This window comes from Schistocerca piceifrons, chromosome 3 (assembly GCF_021461385.2).
Source record: "Schistocerca piceifrons isolate TAMUIC-IGC-003096 chromosome 3, iqSchPice1.1, whole genome shotgun sequence".
Lineage (NCBI taxonomy): Eukaryota > Metazoa > Arthropoda > Insecta > Orthoptera > Acrididae > Schistocerca > Schistocerca piceifrons.
The window spans coordinates 116,084,742-116,108,455 of NC_060140.1; the positions used below are offsets into that span (position 1 = coordinate 116,084,742).

At 46.1% G+C, this 23,714-nt stretch overlaps 1 protein-coding gene and 1 long non-coding RNA gene across 2 annotated transcripts in view; both read right to left on the reverse strand.

The window, feature by feature from the left end:
* Positions 1–23,181, reverse strand: part of LOC124788440 (E3 ubiquitin-protein ligase RNF144A-like) — a 137,784-nt gene extending 114,603 nt beyond the window's left edge. Inside the window, exon 1 of the mRNA XM_047255712.1 lies at positions 22,783–23,181. Within this exon, the coding sequence (XP_047111668.1) occupies positions 22,783–23,181 (399 nt within the window). The remainder of the gene's footprint in view (positions 1–22,782) is intronic.
* Positions 23,182–23,287: 106 nt separating this feature from the next.
* LOC124789621 overlaps positions 23,288–23,714 on the reverse strand; it is a 347,522-nt gene continuing 347,095 nt past the window's right edge. The window contains exon 3 of the long non-coding RNA XR_007016145.1: positions 23,288–23,401. This is a non-coding gene — a long non-coding RNA (uncharacterized LOC124789621). The remainder of the gene's footprint in view (positions 23,402–23,714) is intronic.

The window sequence follows — 23,714 nt, forward strand, 5'->3', positions numbered from 1 at the left end:
GAAGGAATCACCTTCCTATAGATGAACCATAGCATTCGCCTGGACCTATGTTAGCGCGCTGCAGAAGAACCTTAGACAAGTCAGTTACTAAAGTAGCCAATTTGAGATCTGAAGAATATAACATTTGGTCCAATAGTTTAACAGGGATGCATTGTATTTGGCGATAATTCTAACGACCAAGATGCAAAATCTACCAACAAATTTCGAGTGATTCACACATTACCCAAACGAGTTTGTAGAATGACTGCTTAAAAGATAATTATACACGTGAACTAAACCCAGTTCGAGTTTGTTTGTTGCGTTAGAGACAGTTCCTCTGACGCACTTTTAAACATGAACGAGGTTTCTTGTAACCGTTTATAACTCTCCTCAGGAGAATACCAACAAATTAGAAAAGATAAAGCATAATTCATAATAATCGGAGAAACATTTCAAGTACGCCATTCCTCAAATTTGTATTTACATGATGATGTGGTGTCAAAAAGTGTGGCCGTCCGCAGAAACTAGGATCAGATCCAAGATATCTAAGGACAGTCACGTTATTTACTTTGCAGGTAGACACACAGTGTACCAAGTTTTAGTGAGACATTTAAAAGAGAGTGAAACACGACAGAGCGTCAGAAAATATCAATATAATACACTCAAGATTCCAGCGGATGGCGAATGGGCAACAGAAACGAAACAGAACGACTACTATTCCCAATATACCCTCTAAGAAAGAAAAGGAAAGAAAAAAAGACTCATCACGAAGCAATTATCCGAATCGGACGGAAATCGGTAGATGTGATGTACATGTGAAGACAAACTAATGATTACAGTTTCAGAAAAATGGATGATTTATTCACGAAAATGGAGTACGTCAATAACGCGTTGCTCCACATCTGTCCCTTACATAAGCAGTTATTCGGTTTGGCATTGACTGATAAGAGTTGTTGGATTTTCTCCAGAGGGATATAGTGCCAAATTCTGCCCATTCAGCGCGTTAGATCGTAAAAATCCCTAACTGGTAGGAGGGACCATGCCCATCATGCTACAAACGTTCTCAATTGGGGAGAAATCCGGCGACCTAGGTGGCCAAGGTAGGGTTTGGCACGCACGAAGACAAGCAGTAGAAACTCTCGCCGTGTGCGGGAGGGCATTATGTTGCCGAAATCCAAACGCAGGGTGGCTTGCCATGAAGGGAAAAAAAAGCGTCGACGTATTGCTGTGCTGTAAGGGTTCCGCAGATGACAACCAAAGTGGTCTTGCTATGAAATGAAATGCCACCCCACACCATCACTCCTGGTTTCTGGGCCGTACGGCGTATGACGATCAGGTTGGTATCCCACCGATGTCCGGCGTGTGTCCAGACAGATCTTAGGCCTGGAATCTCGCTGACTGGAGAAGAATTGTCTTCAGTGATGAGTCCCGCTTCGAACTGAGCCCCATTGACCAGTGCATAATAATAGTCCACCACCATCTATAAAAAGGTCATTGCTGAACGTGTGGAATAAAAAACAACCCACAATCAGAATTTTCATTATCAGAAACCCAGCATTGAGGTCTAGAAAACCATCCTGGCGCCCAGCAATCAGTCTGCGAAGCAGCCACTTCAACACGCAATATGCCCAGAACAATGAATGTCAGGATTAACCATCCTAGATGCATCGCCGACTACTTAAAACTTCTTAAGGGCGACGAGCAGGTTTTCATCTGCTCCGAAGACATTGGTGCATACTGAATCGGATCAGATATTACTGGGGACGATGTGGAACACTGCTGCACCGATGGGCATAGAAGTCCTCTCCTCACTGTCACTGTGGCGAAGAGCAGCAAACTGTAGATTACATAACATTTGCATGTTCTCTCAGAGTACTGGAAGATGTGATGTTACAAAATTGATGTTGTTATTCAATGGAAAGTTGGAAATTGAGATTTAGCTTACTGTTTTATCAATCACAATTGGCGTAAGAATCATGGATTGACCATTGTCATAAAATATTGCATTATGAGATGTGAATAGTTTTTACTTGCAGTTTCGCGTGGCTTGAGGCAGTCACAACTAGCGTGCTATTGATTAAGAAATTGCATTATCGTCTTTCTAATTACTTCATGATCGTAGATACGATCATACCCGGTTGTGAAGTTATTGTTATGACAAAACAATTTTCTAAGGGACCAGAAAGTTCTTAAGGGCGCAAAAACAACTGTAACATCACACAAAAGGGAAATTCAATATTAAAGCTGATGCAAGAAGACGATAAAACAGTTTTCTTTTTATCAATGTAACACGCACATTGGACTGCTGATCTTGGTGTCTGTAATATTAGCAAAATGCATAATTAAAATGAAAATAGTACTGAGGAGATGATAGGAATGAGCACTGCTAAATGATTCAGTATTCCCAGAACAAATATTTATTATAAACTAAAACATATATCGTACCTTAAGCTTAGTACTACAATGACGGTAGATTTTTATGTCCGTATCATGTCCATTGAGCGCTCTTTTATATGGCCATTGTCTTCTTTGAGTCGCTCGTGCGTCGTCACGGTTAAGTTATAACAGTTCTTTACACTTCACTCAAACTTAGACATAACACGTTTATATACATTTAGTAAAAATTAGATCAGACTGCCACAAATCTGCGTCCGTCTTACTTGAGAAAAACAGTACAAGTGTTTTTAGCGCTCAAGGCTTCATTTGTTCTCCAGCGAACAAAATAGTGAAGGATCGCATATCTATCCGTATTTTTCTGTTTATATTGCCGCCCAAAGACGACAAATTACATTATTTAGAAAATTCCACCGTCTCCATGCGACGCCTCATTATACATTAATCATTATTTATAAACAAGTATTTGCCTTCTGGCTGAAAGTATTAACTACTCGTATTTGCTGTTTTAATGAAGTCAAAAATAGCGAATATCACAAAGAGACAATGGAAGACCTTCACAATTTGTCTGCACAAGCATCTGACTGTATTTCAAACCTAGAGTTTGGGGTCTGAACCCATTATGAATCAGAAATAGCATTTATCTCTGTATAAATTTACATTGAAGTCACAGAAGCCATGGGATACCTCCTAACATCGTGTCATACCTCCTTTTGCCCAGCGTAGTGCAGCTACTCGAGGTGGCATCGACTAAACAAGTCGTTGGAAGTCCCTTGAGCAAATACTGAGCTATGCTGCCTCTATAGCCGTCAATAATTGCGAAAGTGTTGCCGGTGCAGGATTTTGCGTACGAAGTGACCTCTCGATTATGTCTATAAATGATCGATGTGATTCACGTCGGGCGATCTCGGTAGCCAAATCGTTCGTTCGATTTGTCCAGAATATTATTCAAACCCACTGCGAACAACTGTAACACGGTGACATGGCGCATTGTCATCCATAAAAATTCCGTCGTTGTTTGGGAACATGAAGTCCATGAATGGTTGCAAATAGTCTCGGTTCAGTAGGGTCACAGGACTCAGTCCATTCCATGTAAGCCCAGCCCACATTGTTATGGAGCCATCACCAACTTGCACAGTGCCTTCTTGATAACTTGGGTAGCTTCGTGCGGTCTGCGGCACACTCGAACCCTACTTTAACCAAATGAAATCGTGACTCATCTGACGGGATCACGGTTTCCCAGTCGTCTAGGGTCCAACTGATACGGTCACTAGCACAGGACTGGCGCTAAAGGTGATGTGCTGTTAGCAAAGGCACTCGCGTCGGTCGTCTGCTATCATAGTCCAGTGACACTAAATTTCGCCGCACTGTCCTAGCGGATACATTCGTCGTACGTCCCACTTTGATTTATGCGATTACTTCATGCAATGTTGTTTGTATGTGAGCTCTGGCGACTCTACGCACTCTCGGTCGTTAGATGTAAGCCGTCAGCCAATGTGTTGTGGACGACGGTTCAATCCCGCGTCCGACCATCCCGATTTACGTTTTCCGTGATTTCCCTAAATCGCTGCAGGCAAATGCCGGGATGGTTCCTTCGAAAGGACACGGCCGACTTCCTTCCCCGTCCTTCCCTAATCCCAAGAGACCGATGACCTTGCTGTCTGGTCTCCTTCCCCAAACAACCCAACCCCAACTGTGTTGTGCGCGGCGACAGGTAATGCCCGAAATTTTGTATTCTCCCCGTGGGGATAGCTCCAACTGCCTTTCCGCGTTCAAAATCTGTTAATTCCTGTGGTGCGGCCATAATCACGTCGAAAATCTTTCCACCTGAATTACCTGACTATACATGATAGCTCCGCGAATGTACTGCCCTTTTATACCTCGTGTACGCGATACTATCGCCATCTTTTGTCACCTCAGTGTATAGGGTAAGGTGGGGTAAATCCGGCCGGGTGGGTAAACCCGACCGCCCTCTATTTGTGAGAAACGGCAAAGCGGAGCGATTTCGCATTAGTGTTACCATTTAGAACATTCGAAATAACGAAAGTGTAACCTTGACAGCTTTGCTGCATTTGACATTTAGACGCTCGAAAGACAACAAGTGTGTTTCCGATTGTTTCAATTTAATTATTGTGCACATTGCATCACTAGATTTACCTTTTAAATAAAACGATCGCAAAACAAACTGTAAGTGATTTTGTAGTGCATTTAGTGACCTATTCAGTGTATGCATCGTTTTTGTTGGAAATTTCGTGTAAATTGTTACTATGTGTGTTAAATGAAAAATGGTGGGGTAAATCCGACCGCATATATTTTATCGTTTATGTGTACGGAATTATTTATTTGTGGAAACAAAGTGAATTTTTGTTTATTTTTAGGAAAATGGTATGAAATTACAAACAAAAAACGGCAAAACTCAATCAAAACGGTATTCGCCGAGCAGTTGCTGCAATGCAAATGGGAATATCTTTACGAGCTGTTGCTTGTGATTTTAACATTCCAAGATCGACATTGCTGTGGCACCGCCGTGCAATGAAATCATCTGTTTTCAATTAAAATTTACATTCTATTAACTTTCAGTACATTTAGTACTCTAAACCCTGTTATTTTTTTAATACATTTTGTTAATTTATGTAAAAACATAATTGCTTATAATTATTTCCCAAAAAAACCGTTCATTTAGAACTATTTCTGTGCAGAATCAACCAAAACAAATAGGGGGTCGTATTTACCCCACCATTTCTACAAATGCCAAAAATGGACGTTTCTTAAAATACGGATATCTCAAAAACTATTGTTGGTATAACAAAAATATTTTGCAAACAGTTGCTTCTTTATACACTCCTGGAAATTGAAATAAGAACACCGTGAATTCATTGTCCCAGGAAGGGGAAACTTTATTGACACATTCCTGGGGTCAGATACATCACATGATCACACTGACAGAACCACAGGCACATAGACACAGGCAACAGAGCATGCACAATGTCGGCACTAGTACAGTGTATATCCACCTTTCGCAGCAATGCAGGCTGCTATTCTCCCATGGAGACGATCGTAGAGATGCTGGATGTAGTCCTGTGGAACGGCTTGCCATGCCATTTCCACCTGGCGCCTCAGTTGGACCAGCGTTCGTGCTGGACGTGCAGACCGCGTGAGACGACGCTTCATCCAGTCCCAAACATGCTCAATGGGGGACAGATCCGGAGATCTTGCTGGCCAGGGTAGTTGACTTACACCTTCTAGAGCACGTTGGGTGGCACGGGATACATGCGGACGTGCATTGTCCTGTTGGAACAGCAAGTTCCCTTGCCGGTCTAGGAATGGTAGAACGATGGGTTCGATGACGGTTTGGATGTACCGTGCACTATTCAGTGTCCCCTCGACGATCACCAGTGGTGTACGGCCAGTGTAGGAGATCGCTCCCCACACCATGATGCCGGTGTTGGCCCTGTGTGCCTCGGTCGTATGCAGTCCTGATTGTGGCGCTCACCTGCACGGCGCCAAACACGCATACGACCATCATTGGCACCAAGGCAGAAGCGACTCTCATCGCTGAAGACGACACGTCTCCATTCGTCCCTCCATTCACGCCTGTCACGACACCACTGCACGATGTTGGGGCGCGAGCGGAAGACGGCCTAACGGTGTGCGGGACCGTAGCCCAGCTTCATGGAGACGGTTGCGAATGGTCTCGCCGATACCCCAGGAGCAACAGTGTCCCTAATTTGCTGGGAAGTGGCGGTGCGGTCCCCTACGGCACTGCATAGGATCCTACGGTCTTGGCGTGCATCCGTGCGTCGCTGCGGTCCGGTCCCAGGTCGACGGGCACGTGCACCTTCCGCCGACCACTGGCGACAACATCGATGTACTGTGGAGACCTCACGCCCCACGTGTTGAGCAATTCGGCGGTACGTCCACCCGGCCTCCCGCATGCCCACTATACGCCCTCGCTCAAAGTCCGTCAACTGCACATACGGTTCACGTCCACGCTGTCGCGGCATGCTACCAGTGTTAAAGACTGCGATGGAGCTCCGTATGCCACGGCAAACTGGCTGACACTGACGGCGGCGGTGCACAAATGCTGCGCAGCTAGCGCCATTCGACGGCCAACACCGCGGTTCCTGGTGTGTCCGCTGTGCCGTGCGTGTGATCATTGCTTGTACAGCCCTCTCGCAGTGTCCGGAGCAAGTATGGTGGGTCTGACACACCGGTGTCAATGTGTTCTTTTTTCCATTTCCAGGAGTGTATTACCTATAATTTAACGTATATAACGTTAAGATCCGACCTCGGATAAGCGTTTTATAGCCACAAGAATATACTAGGTCGGATTTACTCCACCTTACCCTATGTTTGTTCTACGTAGTTGGCTAATAGATCTATTTTTTGCTGTTATCATACAATAAATAAATAACAGGGCACTGCGACAAGACGTGACGCCGTGTAAAGCAAGATTAGGTTTCAGTGTGCCATCGACGACCAGTTTATAGCGACGGCGCACGAGATGAGACAGAAGAACGATAGGAACCGAAATTGCTCCTGCCCTTTCGAAAGAAGCATCACGGCATTCGCCTTAAGCTTTTTGGGGACATCATGAAAAGCTGTACGTGGATACAAGGAGTCCCGAATATGGGTCCAGTGTATTACCGCTACAGCACTCCGCTCGGTTTCTCGTCTAGGGCGAATCCACCTCAAGGTTACATTTTGGAGCAAGCTGTTCGCAGATGCTTGCGTGCTAGGTAAGCCTAGCTCAGATATTGCAGCGGCGGATGTCGCAGGTATGAGAGGCGGCAGATCCACGGTATTACTTCAAGACGAAGGTGCGGTGGGCGTGGTTCGGATAGGAGCCACGCGCTGAACCAATAACCCATACGGCTTGGAGGGGGCCGGGGGCAATTGCCAGAAGCGAAACGGGCCGCCGCCACGTCTCCAGGAAGGAGACGTATCGAGCCCCGACGTAAAATTAGTCCGCGTGTCCGGAGGCGCCGCTGATAAATACGCCAGACGGCCTTGAGGTGCAGACTTGTTTGCTAGTCTAACCTGCAATTTGTTTAGCTTCTTTTTGTGCTCCAGACAAGTCTGCTGGCCTGATGAAGAGGGGGAGGGGAATGGGAAACGTTGTAACTTAAGATGCCCCCTCCCACGTCTAGTGATATAAAGTGTTCGGAAATTCCCGTTACAAAATTCTAAGACCTGTAGCGTGGAGTGAATACATAACATTTTAAATGGGAGCCCGTGTCTGGAAACGTCATCCAACGACACTACAGAGCGTCAACGTTACATGCGCCGGGACCTCGTATGCACATACAGGGTGATTCCGTGATGATGTTACAAACTGTCTAGGATGATGGAGAAGGATAAATGAATTAATTTGAGGTAAGATACTTTGTACCGGAAACGAACGAGTCGAAAGTTGTAAGGGAAAACAGTTCTGACAGTGAAATACATGTATCAGTGCTGTTGTTGCTAAGAATGTAGGGTACGTAACTCTTAGAGGTGGTAGAATGAACCAAAACAAGAAAAAATGTCTAGTAAACTTGGGCTCTAAAATGCACACCTGAGAAGCTATGAGCTATGACACTGGTGGCAGATGTAGTGCATTTATGAAGTTCCTAGTTCCGTCAGTGTGCTGGTGATCCAAACAAAACATGAACAGAAAACATTTGATTCTTATTTCAAATTAACGTTTGAATTCCTTGAGTCCTTACACCAAAGCCTTGCGAAGTCTGGTACTGTATCAAGAGGCATATCGATGAAAACTGCATTTCAAAGCTAGGTATAGCAAACTTGTGTATGACTCACCAGTAGCCAAAACTCGAAGGGTGACGGTCAATCTAGTTGTTGTAAATCGGAATACAGTCTCTCACAGTAGTCATTGCTTCCACCTATTTCTTTTATGATCAATTTATAATCGTGTTTCTGTATTCTGGAAGGACTGTGTATCCACCTTCAGTTGACGTTTGGGAAGCAGTTCGCTTACTTAAAAAGGAACACAGCCACAAACATAGATTTCTCTTTTTTTATCTTAGCTCTTCTCCCTTCTAGTAGCTCGCTTTCGTCCGTTTTGTGGCAATAGTGTGGCTCTTGTGAACAGTTCTGACCCGGAAATGCACTGCCGCACACACTGCCGAGAACAGTGGCTAGCAGTGATGACGGTGGCCGCAGTAACACTGCACTGTAGGCTCATCGCTTTACGCCGTTCGTTTATTGGCGCCGCTCCACTCGGCATCAGTCTCGCAGTGTTCGTTCGGGGCATGATCATACGCAGCACCCGTAATAAAACAAAAACTGTCTAATCGTGCCTCTTCCCGCCAGTAAATCAAATTATGTGACCGAAACAACGTGAACAGGTGGTGTGACGCGTTAACAACGTATGGAACTTTTCCGGATTACAAAATTACGTATATGACGATGGAAGGCCGTGAACGAGATCCCTGGGGCCGACGATGTCATGCTCTAGAGACCAATAGTCGACAAGTTGCTGAAAATCTTTCGATAAAAAAGGATGAAAGTAGACTAGCGTCGCACGTCTGTACTAGGTAAGAAATACTGGATGTCTTACTAGCAATACGGACACATTAGTAGTTGTTTAAGTGTCTAATATTTTTACTCTTTATGACATGGGGAGGAATCGCAGGATTCTGAAAGTCCCTCTCCAGTCCTAATTTGTTTCCTCGTTGTTCTCGGATATCTACAACATTTTACGCCAGATACCGGTTCTCGCGTGGCATTTGACAATAAATCCATTTGACGTGTTTAGAGGATCTACTACCGACATCTTTTTTTTTTTTTCATCTCGAAACAAGTGACACCACCTTGTCTTCCTGAGATGTCTTTCCCTTTCATATCCTACTTCCGATGCGAAGTCCACAAAGTGAAAAATGAGAATTTTCACGTCGATGCGTGCCAACTTAAATAACGGCAATGTTCTACAACGAACATCGAGCGGGATGTAATTTGTGTTTGCTACGAACAAACGCTAACGAAGCCCAAAGTCTCTCTCAAGACAACGCAGACTCGACGGAGCTTTCACAGGTCGCTACTAAAACTGAGATCGGTGAACTGCTGTGAAAACGAAGATGGAATTTCAATGTGTGTGACTAAAAAACGACGAAGGGGCGAAGCGAGTGTATTGGTGGGTTGCAGCCAATATGTGAATGTCTGGAGGAGAAAGAAAATAGGAGAGGCTGGAGAAAGGCAATAGAAGCCGGGGTAATAACAGACGATATTAATGTTTTATAAGAGCCTTCAAAGAACGCAGATAGTAATGCTTCAATACTTACCCGGTCACGATGCAGGCGTATGGCAATCGAGATAGCAGAGCGTGATCGTCTCACATCTGTCGTAATGACTTATCACAAGTGGATGCATCTACTTATCATGTCTCACTCGCAAAACCTGATTCGCTACGCTTCTAAGAAATAATTTTTTATCAGCATCCCTGCAGATGACGTGATACTTTCTTCGTCGTCATCATCATCATCATCATCATCATCATTTAAGACTGATTATGCCTTTCAGCGTTCAGTCTGGAGCATAGCCCCCCTTATAAAATTCCTCCATGATCCCCTATTCAGTGTTAACATTGGTGCCTCTTCTGATGTTAAACCTATTACTTCAAAATCATTCTTAACCGAATCCAGGTACCTTCTCCTTGGTCTGCCCCGACTCCTCCTACCCTCTACTGTTGAACCCATGAGTCTCTTGGGTAACCTTGCTTCTCCCATGCGTGTAACATGACCCCACCATCTAAGCCTGTTCGCCCTGACTGCTACATCTATAGAGTTCATTCCCAGTTTTTCTTTGATTTCCTCATTGTGGACACCCTCCTGCCATTGTTCCCATCTACTAGTACCTGCAATCATCCTAGCTACTTTCATATCCGTAACCTCAACCTTATTGATAAGGTAACCTGAATCCACCCAGCTTTCGCTCCCATACAGCAAAGTTGGTCGAAAGATTGAACGGTGCACAGATAACTTAGTCTTGGTACTGACTTCCTTCTTGCAGAAGAGAGTAGATCGTAGCTGAGCGCTAACTGCATTAGCCTTGCTACACCTCGATTCCAGTTCTTTCACTATGTTGCCATCCTGTGAGAATATGCATCCTAAGTACTTGAAACCGTCCACCTGTTCTAACTTTGTTCCTCCTATTTGGCACTCAATCCGTTTATATTTCTTTCCCACTGACATTACTTATTGATACCGTCTAGTTGCAGTGTTTCTGATCTGTTACGGCATATACACAGCCTTTCGACTTGACGCACCTGCGGGAAACCACGATTCGAAATGGGAACCCGTTACAAGAACACAAACCTTCCAATTATATTTGACAGGCTTCACGAGCGATTTCCATATCGTCTCTTTCTCATCAACAGCCTCCTAGAAAACTGCGTGTAATAAATCAGTACATCCCACTACGAACTGTATGGCAGTGATAACGTCTTTTCTGGAAGCTTAATGCAGGCTTGACTCATTCAGTTAAGTGGTCTACATACAGAAGGGTCAAAGACAGAAATACAAAGGTCGGAGAATTTGAATTGGGCTAGTAAGTCAAAGTATAAGCACGTATCAACAAACTACTCAGACGTATACCTTTACGGTAATCAACGTGCTTCAGTCATTATGACAACATATTCGACGATAATAGGCGCTGACTGTCTTTACTGATAAGGCACATTTCGTTTACAGCGGTTTTAATGGAAACAGGTTATAATGCTCGATTTTGGTAATTACGTCAGCAGATAACGTATCGTATTAGAAATCTAAAAGTTTTCCATCCCCAGAGGATTTTTAATGGCTTTAGTCGAGAGCATCTCATCTGGCAGTACTTCGTACATACCGCATTAATTAACAAACAAAGCTCCAATGAAAAGGTAAACGCTGCCTTTCCTTATAACAACTTTACTGTACTTAACGACAAGCGTTCGCTTACACGGTGTTTTAGTTAACGTTTATCACAAAACTGACGTTTGGCCGCGAAGTCAGAATGAAGCACTGATATGAATTCCCTGCTAGTGCAGTGGGGTGAGAGCTGTTTGTGAAGGGAACTCCGTCTCGTGTATCTCAACCGGTGAAAAGCGGTTCAACCCAGATGGTTCACGCGAGACGCTGCCCTTGTGGCAGCGCGGAAGGAGCAAATCTAAGGCAAAGATGCGTCACCGCTAGTTGCAACAGCTGACAACGCGAACAAATTCAAGTGGCTCTGAGCACTATGGGACTTAACAGCTGAGGTGATCAGTCCCCTAAAACTTAGAACTACTTAAACCTAACTAACCTAAGGACATCACGCACAACCATGCCCGAGGCAGGATTCGAACTTGCGACCGTAGCGGTCGCGCGGTTCCAGACTGAAGCACCTAGAAACGCTCGGCCACAACGCGAACGACCTCCTCGCCAGTGGCCCTGAATGGCGGCATTTCAACCACAAGCTGCTGCAACGTATCCGAAGGTGATACTGCAAGATTAACTGCAAGTCGTTGGTGGCTCAAAAGACACCAGCATTGCCCCCAACCAAGGATTGATGTTTTCCGTAACACGAAACTATTGGAGTTGGTACGGTGTTCCTACTAACTTAAAAACATGTCACCTAGGCAAAACATTTCAGGTGGTCAGTTCTTTAAACATACGGCCATCGAACAGAAAGGCACCCATATTTAATATTACCAGTGTTTCAACACACATAAAAAGTTGCTACACATGTCATATTTCTGCATGTTCAGATACGGCAATTTAAAATTGTCGTTAATATAATTCGCAACAAGTAGTTTCGTTAGCGATAATGTACACTCCTGGAAATGGAAAAAAGAACACATTGACACCGGTGTGTCAGACCCACCATACTTGCTCCGGACACTGCGAGAGGGCTGTACAAGCAATGATCACACGCACGGCACAGCGGACACACCAGGAACCGCGGTGTTGGCCGTCGAATGGCGCTAGCTGCGCAGCATTTGTGCACCGCCGCCGTCAGTGTCAGCCAGTTTGCCGTGGCATACGGAGCTCCATCGCAGTCTTTAACACTGGTAGCATGCCGCGACAGCGTGGACGTGAACCGTATGTGCAGTTGACGGACTTCGAGCGAGGGCGTATAGTGGGCATGCGGGAGGCCGGGTGGACGTACCGCCGAATTGCTCAACACGTGGGGCGTGAGGTCTCCACAGTACATCGATGTTGTCGCCAGTGGTCGGCGGAAGGTGCACGTGCCCGTCGACCTGGGACCGGACCGCAGCGACGCACGGATGCACGCCAAGACCGTAGGATCCTACGCAGTGCCGTAGGGGACCGCACCGCCACTTCCCAGCAAATTAGGGACACTGTTGCTCCTGGGGTATCGGCGAGACCATTCGCAACCGTCTCCATGAAGCTGGGCTACGGTCCCGCACACCGTTAGGCCGTCTTCCGCTCACGCCCCAACATCGTGCAGCCCGCCTCCAGTGGTGTCGCGACAGGCGTGAATGGAGGGACGAATGGAGACGTGTCGTCTTCAGCGATGAGAGTCGCTTCTGCCCTGGTGCCAATGATGGTCGTATGCGTGTTTGGCGCCGTGCGGGTGAGCGCCACAATCAGGACTGCATACGACCGAGGCACACAGGGCCAACACTCGGCATCATGGTGTGGGGAGCGATCTCCTACACTGGCCGTACACCACTGGTGATCGTCGAGGGGACACTGAATAGTGCACGGTACATCCAAACCGTCATCGAACCCATCGTTCTACCATTCCTAGACCGGCAAGGGAACTTGCTGTTCCAACAGGACAATGCACGTCCGCATGTATCCCGTGCCACCCAACGTGCTCTAGAAGGTGTAAGTCAACTACCCTGGCCAGCAAGATCTCCGGATCTGTCCCCCATTGAGCATGTTTGGGACTGGATGAAGCGTCGTCTCACGCGGTCTGCACGTCCAGCACGAACGCTGGTCCAACTGAGGCGCCAGGTGGAAATGGCATGGCAAGCCGTTCCACAGGACTACATCCAGCATCTCTACCATCGTCTCCATGGGAGAACAGCAGCCTGCATTGCTGCGAAAGGTGGATATACACTGTACTAGTGCCGACATTGTGCATGCTCTGTTGCCTGTGTCTATGTGCCTGTGGTTCTGTCAGTGTGATCATGTGATGTATCTGACCCCAGGAATGTGTCAATAAAGTTTCCCCTTCCTGGGACAATGAATTCACGGTGTTCTTATTTCAATTTCCAGGAGTGTAGCTACGCCGCTTGTGGCTGTAGCCATGAGCGGAATGACAATATTCAAAAACTACACAAAGGCTGTGGACCCAACCCTAATCAATATTTTCAAGTACAGCGGTTTATTGTTCACGTATTGCGTTCATGAGTGGTAATTTGGAGCAAAAACTGTATCCGTTGGATCTGTAATCGTTCGATTGTTTATCGCTGTTTCTCTTTTAAGTTGTTCTCCGCAAAGGATCTCTCGTGACATTATCCAACCATCTTTTTATTAAGTCTGCCATATCACCTTGAAAAATTTTACGTGACATTTGGAACTTTAAAATTTTCAATTGTTAACTGAGTGGTGACCCTTAAAGAATCTAACATCCTCGCAGTTTATCTATTACAAAAGAGTACTTGTTCTAACTTACCACGGTGGGCGCGGAAAAACAATGTGAATACTTCGCAGTACAAGGGGAGGGGGAGTGGTGGTACACCATGCAGCTATCATATACATACTTATTTTGGAGTTTCAGTGTATTACAGCTCTGTTTCAATGAAACTAAAAGTGAGAAATAACAACAGTGTAGCTTACTACGTCCGAACTCAAGAAGTTAAAATATTTATTAAATCCTGACGGTTTCATTCATATTCACCCTGTATAAGATCGCAGGTCCTGGCTTGCACGGTGAATTTTGCATCTTAATACACGATCGCAGCCTAACGTATCCTTCTCCAGTGTGGAGAAACATCACGAATATTGTTACTGCCCTGTACTTCATGTTCATAGTTGCCGATGTGCGTCCTGCCAACTCCATCCACATACCCACGTTTTCCCACACAATGGCTATTTAGTAATATTGTCGCATGAAATTTCTCTAAAACAATCTTCTTCAAAAACACAAATCGTTAAACTTTTGGTTACATTTCTAAAATTATATTCCCCTCTCATTCCTTGACAAGCTATTATTATAAAATATTTATCGAGCTTATCTGCCAATTCATTGTCCCAAAGATCGCAGTCGCCTTTACCACATACACTATTAACAACGAGATCTTCCTTACTGACTGGCTCCTTTCCATTTTGTTCATATTAGGTCAATCCTGGAAATCAATTTCCTAAAAGATTACGACGCATTTCTCAAACAATCTAAAAAAGGAGCGTCTCTGAATATGATCTTGGGGCGCCTTGAAGTACAGAATTGTCAACAGATCGACGGCTGGTAGCTGTGTGCGTAGCCTACGAATATTGTAACTGTAAAGACGCTAGGAGCATTTTTTTAAAATTTTTACTGGTTTCTATATTTATTATCTACTTGAAATATTAATAAATAAATTAACAAATCTTCAATAGTAATTTTTAATTTTAATTATTGAGCATACTCCATTGAGACTACGCACTATGAATTAAAATTTGGTACAAAAAACACGAAACATGAAACAGAAAATTTAAAAAAAGTTATATATGTATATATGTATAATTGAACAATCTGGCAGTTCATATCTCTGTATAAAATTTCATTTTATTTCCACGCAATTAAATTAATAATAGTGGGACGTAATCATTACAAAAAATTATGATCCAACGTGTGTTAAATAATATTCCCAATTGAAAATAAATATAGAACTCAAATAAAAGTAAAAAAAATGTTTCTAACACGAATTATACCATCGACTCTACTGTTGCAAGACCATCATGCTACGCACTGAGGTCTGGTGCAATAATCACATGTATGCCGCTCCATTTCTTCAATTATTTAAAGGCAACCTTCTAGAGTCTGTCTGGGAATTGCGTCGGATTACACTGTCCGTGAGGACTTCTTGTCGAAGATCTGACAATTCGTTTAGCTGTTTCTGACAACAAAGGGTCGTTATGCCGCTGCAGCATACGGTTTACCAAACTCATTTATGTCGCATGCAAGTCTGATTAAAAAATAAATCTTCTCTAGGCACTCTCGGCCAAAAGGCCACATCGGGACGGCTCGAAGGAAATCAGTGAATGCGTAGGGACCCTTCCTCTTCTATGTACAAGAAGTTGCACAGCAAGCATAAACTGAGGTAGTACGCGTGGCCCGGACGATGTGCTACGCACGCGACTTCAGCAACGCCATTTAATTACGCCGCAGTCAACATAGGAGACAAGTATCGTCGGACCCTCATCAACTTTCAACACTTACGACACTGTATAGGTAAAGGCAGCCAGCCTCGCTTGAGTTAGGGGCAGCAATAAGTCGTAACTGCTACCCCATTGATACGAACACTGTACTCAGATACACTCCAGATCCAGATCAGACCACTCTGTCAGAAATTAAGCACAGTTAACATTCACCACTTAAACTCCCTACTGGTCCGTTTCAACGTTATTAGGACCTCGGAAAACGGAATTCCCGCGATAACAGATTAAAGGTCGTGCGAAAGCCAAGCGTCACAAGAAATCAAACAGTATCAACTTCCACGAGCCACTCGGATTTTACGATAAGGCTGTTCACTTGAGGCATGTCTTACCTAATCTGAATGTCCGACATTGTTTGTCTTAAACAATTATCCTTATGTGGGTAAGAATATTTGACAGCTCCGGAGAAGCTCCCGAATGCTCAGGGTTTAGCCTCTATGTTTTTTCCCCCTCTTCTCTTTTTCTTTTCCTTTTTTTCTCATTGCTATACGACACCATAAGGTGGAATTTCGCTCTGCGAAGTTTTCACACGTGTGAAAGACGCAACGGCTACTGTCATATTTCGACAATATGCTATGAAACGTAAACCAACAGGATGCAAGACAGCTTTCTCCGACACACGCAGAGTAGAGGAGGCGCCATGTGGCATCACAGCTGACAAAACCAAAGTGCTAAAACTGAATTATAAAGTACTATGAAAATATACTATACGTAGGTGCTGTGTCATATTATGCGTCATTTCAGTACGATCTATTACAACAAAATTTCGAGAAACGTGCCGTCGGTGGTTAAAAGTCTAAAACCCTACAATGTGTTACTCAATTAATGTCTATGTGCATTTCCACCGATCATGTCACAGAAATGGTTCAAATGGCTCTGAGCACTATGGGACTCAACTGCTGAGGTCATTAGTCCCCTAGAACTTAGAACTAGTTAAACCTAACTAACCTAAAGACATCACAAACATCCATGCCCGAGGCAGGATTCGAACCTGCGACCGTAGCGGTCTTGCGGTTCCAGACTGCAGCGCCTTTAACCGCACGGCCACTTCGGCCGGCCATGTCACAGAAAACTGAGATGAATTAAAAGAAAGCAAAAAAAGTATAGGAAAGTAAACAAAGTAGAAAAACAAAATTTGACAACACTTCCAGTACGTTATAATGATTTTCTGTCTGGGAAGAAATGCAGTATTTTTAAGGATTTGTCTTCAACATATTACGCGCCTTTGAATCCACAGATGCCTCCAAATGTTACTCGCGGTTTCTTCCGCACATCTTAAACAATCACTAATGAAGTTAACTTAGGTATTTCAAGTGCAATCAGTTTAATAAACAAAATCTGTGTGATAGGCGCGCCACATACAGGCGAAAACTGCGGTCAGACTTCGCTATGTCGCGAATCAAGATACCTTTCATGTCCAATATGATGACGGGTCCAGCCCAGCCCAGAAACTGTGTCACTTAGGGTATGGTGACAAAGGGGGGCATCTCTGCGCGTGCGTTAATGGACCGCATCTCGTATGATTATCAACCGAATTTCCTTCGTTCGTATCAAAGGGAAGAAAATTGCAGCCAATGTTATATGGGTACCCTCCTGACCTCTTAGTCTGGTTAATCTTCAGGCTGTCTTATCTGTGAGAGGCCATGTCTAATTATGTCGACTGAGTCGCGGAGGAGAGGACGCAACGGTCCGGACGATGGGATGTGAGTAACTTGGCTGAGATCATCATTTCTGGGGATTCACTAGTTGCCCGAGAGTCAGTTTGGTACATTCCACGGTAATTACCCAAGACGCTTGCTTGTACAATCCACTCCCCATGTTGGGCGTTCTGTAGGGAAACGGACGTTACGGACAGCATAAACTGTTCAGAAGAAGTTCGCCATAGCATACTTGGTGGTTAATAGCCGAACGAAGTGAGAGTAATTTTGATAACACGAGTGATATGTGGGTGTGTCACTATACAACAAGGGGTACAGTTGTTTAAGTTGTTGGGCCACATGGTGACTTGTGATTCACTAGTATCTGAGGCCCACTGTGGACACGACGAAGTCCCTTGGCAAATTACAAGACATTTAACCATAAAACTATCGGAAAATTACGCAATCCCAAGAACAAAGTAGCAGTCGTTCTCCAGAAGAGTATGGTAGAGGTTGGGCGAAAGCAACCTCGTTAGTGACTTGTCCAATGTGGTTAGAAGAATGATGCCAACACTGGTGTCTTCCTCAGTAGGGAGGTATGGAGGTAAGTTTTGAGGTCGTCTAAAGTGTCAGGCCACACTTGGGAGACACCAGTAACAGAGTTGCTGTCTGGGACCTAATTATGCTCTTGGCCGACCTCACGCTGGTTATCTACAAAAATATTTGTGACTACACAATCTTTGGGTAATGGGCATTTTCAGGCACTGCGAGATGTATGGTGGACGCAACGTGTAAGTGTCCTCGACGGTTACTCAAGTGTGGTGCGAGAAATAAAGTCAACACCAGTAGTAATGCACACTGTCGACTCACATTAATGTGACCACTGGTCAAAAGCCTGAACCTATTGTAGCGTGGACCATTGTGAGACGTGCAGGAAAAAATGGTTCAAATGGCTCTGAGCACTATGGGACTTAACATCTACGGTCATCAGTCCCCTAGAACTTAGAACTACTTAAACCTAACTAACCTAAGGACACCACACAACACCCAGTCATCACGAGGCAGAGAAAATCCCTGACCCCGCCGGGAATCGAACCCGGGAACCCGGGCGCGGGAAGCGACGTGCAGGAAGAGAGAAAATGAGGCTGTGCAAGGTACCGACAGGGATGTGGAGCCTTGCTGACTCTAGTATCGTGGCACGACGCGATACGTTTCTCGGATGAGGATCCATGGCGTGAACAGCCCGATCGAGGTGGTCCCAGAGATTCTCGATTGCGTTTAAATCCAGGAGTTCGGTAGCCTGGGGAATATGGTAAACTCAGTATGGTACTCTTCGAACCACGCACGTACACTGTGAGCTGTATGGCATGTTACACTGGCTTGCTGATAGGTGCCATCTTGCCGAGAAAAAACAAACTGCAAGTAGAGGTGGACATGGTCCCCAAGGATGGATGCATATTTTTGTTGATCCATTGTGCCTAGCAGAATCACGAGATTACCCAGGGAATGGCACAAAACAAAACATTTCCCACATCATAGGGTTCACTCTTCCAGGCTGGACCCTTCTGATGATTGTTGGGGGGCGGGGGGTGTTTCACGCCGTGCACACAAAACGCCATCTGTCTGATGGAGCATAAGACGTTATTCATCTGAAAAGGCCACCAGTCGTTACTCAATGAGGACGTCTAGTTGCGGTATTGGCGTTCCAATTTCAGCCTTTGTCGCCGATGAACAGCAATCAAGTTGGGTGCTTGAACCAGGTGCATGCTCCGGAGACCCATATGCAGCAACATTCCCTAAAAGTCGGTTGAGGAAACACCGTTAGTAGTCCGTTCGTATGGTTCGTCAGCTGCTCAATAGTTGCGCTTGAGCGTCTATTCACCCATACACATCTCCAGAACCGTCGCTTGGCCCTGTCATCACTGGTCCTTGGTACATCACAGTTGCCTCGGCACCAGGTCTGTATAGCACCACTTTGCCATGTGCGGTATGCTTTAATCATCGCAGCACGAGAACAATCCACAAACTTAGCCATTTCGAAAATGCTTCCCCCTTAGGCCCGAAAGTCAATGATCGTGCCCTTTTGGACGTCAGATAAATCGTTATATATCTGCATTAAGACAATGACTGCACTGCTTTCTGCGTCTTCTCGGCATTCTTTACATAACCCCCCCCCCCCCAATTGCTAGTGCTGCCGCCTGTGAGTGGTTATTGCACGTTGACATTGTACATAAGCGGTGGTCAGATTAATGTGACTGGACTGTGTATTTGTGGGTGCGATGGACGAAGACTTCGGAGGGCTCGAAGGAGTCAAAACCTGTTGAGCCTATGGTTCAAATGGCTCTGAGCACTATGCGACTTAACTTCTGAGGTCATCCGTCGCCTAGAATTTAGAACTAATTAAACCTAACTAACCTAAGGACATCACACACATCCATGCCCGAGGCAGGATTCGAACCTGCGACCGTAGCGGTCGCTCGGTTCTAGACTGCAGCGCCTAGCACCGCACGGCCACTTCGGCCGGCGAGCCTATGGTAATCTAGGCACAGAGGTGGGCAGGTCCGGACAACTACTTCAGCCTTCTATGGGATACAGATCGAGATAGTGATCACTGTACTGACACTGTCACAATGTGCGTCTTGACCGAGGTAGCACCACTGCCACGACGTCCAGGAAAGGTCACAGGCGCAAGATTTTCGGTCAGTGGTTACATACGGGTATTTTCCAGAGAGTGACTGCGCAGTTCGGTGAGCAAACACTGTCAAGGACGCGAGTGTTTGACTGGCATAATCAACAACACGATCGCCATCCACTGACCAGCATTATAGACGAAAACATTTGTGCGTTCGAGACATTCTAGGAGGCTATCGGCGGGCGAGGGTATCAGAAAGTGCAGAACAGGTCGAAATAAGTTATGGCAGCTATCAGGCGATCATCACAAATGACATACAGTTCCGCAAAGTGTGTTCCAGATGGTCACCCGCCTTTTGACCGAAAATCAAAAGTTGAGACGTTTGGAGGTCTGTCAGAGGCGTACAGCAAGGTTTGAGGAAGAAAGTGATCCATTTTTGAGTCAGATCGTCATCTGCGACGAAACGTCGCTCCATTCCTTCACTGCCGAATCCAAACATGAAAGGCAAAACTCGACTGTCAGCTGGCACAGTTCTTTCAACTTTTTTTTCCAACCGGCAAGGCATTTTGCTCATTGATTTTTTTGCATGAGCAATGCACAAACAATGCTGTGTAGTTCTGCGAGCTGTTGAAGAAGGTGAGGGATGCATAACGCTGCAAAAGACGAGACCAAGCAATTCAACAGGTCGTGCCGCTCCACGACAGTGCAAGGCCGCATGCTGCAGCTTAGAACGGTATCCAAACCACAGGAAATGCATTGGACTCAACTTACAGAGCGGACCTATCGCGCTATGATTTCCATTTGTTTGGACCGCTTAAAGAAGCTCTAGGAGAGCAACGATTTGAACGCGTCGAGAGCGTGGAGCAATTCGTGCACGTTTGGGTCCAGACGCAACCGGCTCCCGTCTACGATGCTGCGATAAAATCTCATCCTTCTCGCTGCGAGAAATGTATTTCTAAAGCGGGAAAATATGTGGAAAAATAAATTGTAACTGCCTTCTGTTTCTCAATAAATGATATTTTCTGACAAAATCCAGTTTGTATTTGAGACACCCTCGTAGATAGGATATCTGTTTAAAAAAATTCAGGGAACATTCGTAATCTCGCGTCAGTGCCAGGTTGGAGCGAAATGCTGTTGGGATCCATGGACACGCTTGTGTTTAATGTTTAACTGCCGGAAGTTCCACTGTTGTAGATGTCCGTTAGTTATTGTTAGTTAGTTATTGTTCAGTGCTGTATTGAGTAGAATATTGTGTTGCACAGTTTGCGAATTTCGAGATGTCAGAATTGGTGGAACAACGCGCCTGCATTAAATTTTGCGTGAAACACAAGAAAACCTTTACAGAGACTTACCAAATGAGGCAAGAAGCCTACGGCGATGAATGCTTAAAATGTATTCATTATTACAAATGGTTCACATAGTTTAAAAATGGCCGGATGGAAGTTAAAGATGACCCTCGTTCAAGTCGGCCTTCAACGTCTACCGATGAAGCTCTTCAGGAACGTCAATGAAATTGGTTGGTTCTGAGCACTATGCGACTTAACTTCTGAGGTCATCAGTCGCCTAGAACTTAGAACTAATTAAACCTAATTAACCTAAGGACATCACACACATCCATGCCCGAGGCAGGATTCGAACCTGCGACCGTAGCGGTCGCTCGGTTCCAGACTGTAGACCTCAAACCGCACGGCCACTCCGGCCGGCGCCAATGAAATTGTGCTTGACATTCCGAGACATTTCAGAAGAATTTCAGTTGCATCACATCTTAAAACCTGACACAGCAACGCGGAATGCATCGTGTTGCCGCGAAATTCGTCCCACGGCTCATGTGTCAAGAACAGAAAGATCTTCTCCTCGCATTCTATTAAGAGCTTTTGGATCGCCCAAATGAAAACGAGATTTTCCTTAAGAGAATCACAACTGGTGATGAGACACGAGTCCGCGGTTATCATGTTCGAGATTAAGGTTCGGTCTTCACAATGGGTCGGGAAAAGTTTTTCAAGACCAAAAAAAGCTCGTCAGGTCAGGTCAAAGGTCAAAGCCATCTCGATAGTCTTCTTTGACTTTGAAGGATTAGTTGATCATGAAGTCATGCCGCAGGGGCAAACTGTTAATTGATGTTACTATTGCCGGCCGGAGTGGGCGTGCGGTTCTAGGCGCTACAGTCTGGAACCGGGAGACCGCTACGGTAAGGTTCGAATCCTGCCTCGGGCATGGATGTGTGTGATGTCCTTAGGTTAGTTAGGTTTAAGTAGGTCTAGGGGACTGATGACCTCAGAAGGTGAGTCCCATAGTGCTCAGAGCCATTTGAACCATTTTTGATGTTACTATCGGAATGTGTTGTGACGCCTGCGAGAAAATTTGAGAATGGAACGACCTGAGATGTGGCGAGACAATTAACGGCTCTTGCATCACGAAAACACACCCGTACATTCATCCCTGTTGGTACGTGACTACTGCACAAAAAACGAAACAATGCGCTATCTCATCATACTCTCCAGTCCTGGCCTCAGCGGACTCCGTTGCAAGCACGAAGATTTGCAACGATAAACGAAATAAAAGAAAATTCGCACATGGCGCCTGACGCGATCCAGAAAAGTGTTTCCGAAGTGGAAACAGGGTAGGGAGCGGTGTATCAATTGTGGAGGAGAGTATTTCGAAGGAGGCCGTGCACAATAAGTAAAATGTAAGAGCAGAAAAATTTTGTGTACAAAGTTCCAGAATTTTTTGAACAGACCTCGTATACTATCACACTGTAGTTGACGGCCCGACCCGCTTATCACTGTGGGGTACTCACCTCGATACAGTACTCGCAGGCGCAGTCTGCGAGCTGGACGACGTGTCGCGGCGGGACTTCCTGCAGGCAGAGCTTGCAGAGCAGGGCGGGCGCGGGCGCCGGCGGCTGCGGCACGAAGCTGGCCGTAGCCGTGTTGAGCGAGTACCTCGACGACGAGGCGAGCGAGAGCAGGGATGAGCAGCGAGAGCACAGCCCGCCTCCGCCGGCGGGCGGCGGCACGCGCAGCCGGTTGACGGGGCGCAGCGCGGGCGCCTCGGCGAGCGCCAGCACCGTCTCGCACTTGCGCATGGCCGACAGGCGCGGCGACGAGCCGCTCGTCGACTCGGTGTAGAGGCTGGCCGACGAGCCGGCGGTGGCGGCGCGGCGGCCGCTCACCAGCGAGCGCAGGCTGCTCGGCATGGCGATGGCGGCGCCGTAGCCGGCCGGCCGGCCGCCGGGGGCGCGTCGCGACGCCAGCAGGCGGCTGCTACTGCCCGCGCGCGCCGGCGCTGCGCCGGCTCGGCCCGCCGGCCACCGGCGCTGGGGCGGAGGCTGCGGCTGCGGATGCGGCGGGCTCTGCGCGCCGGCGCGGCCCGGCGGCGGCGCCGGAGACACGGCCATAGCAGCCACCGGGCTCAGCCTGCGGGCACACAAACCGCACTACGTAAGCTCACGAGCCGACGCGAACACTCTGCTATCTTTATCCATCAGCTGTGAATGCACCGGCCAACAGTCCACTTAGTGCAGTGGTTCCCAACCTGGGAGGGAGTAAAATGAAATTTTTTGAGGGACAAAAACTAAGCTATTCGATTCTGTTTCAGCCACGAAACTAAATTAGTTTCAAAAGACTGTTACTGCTATCACACTTTTGTAAGGGTCTTTACTGTTCCTCAATTAGTACCCTCAATGCCGTAGAGGTTACAGGTTCCTCACATAGTGCAACCACTACACAC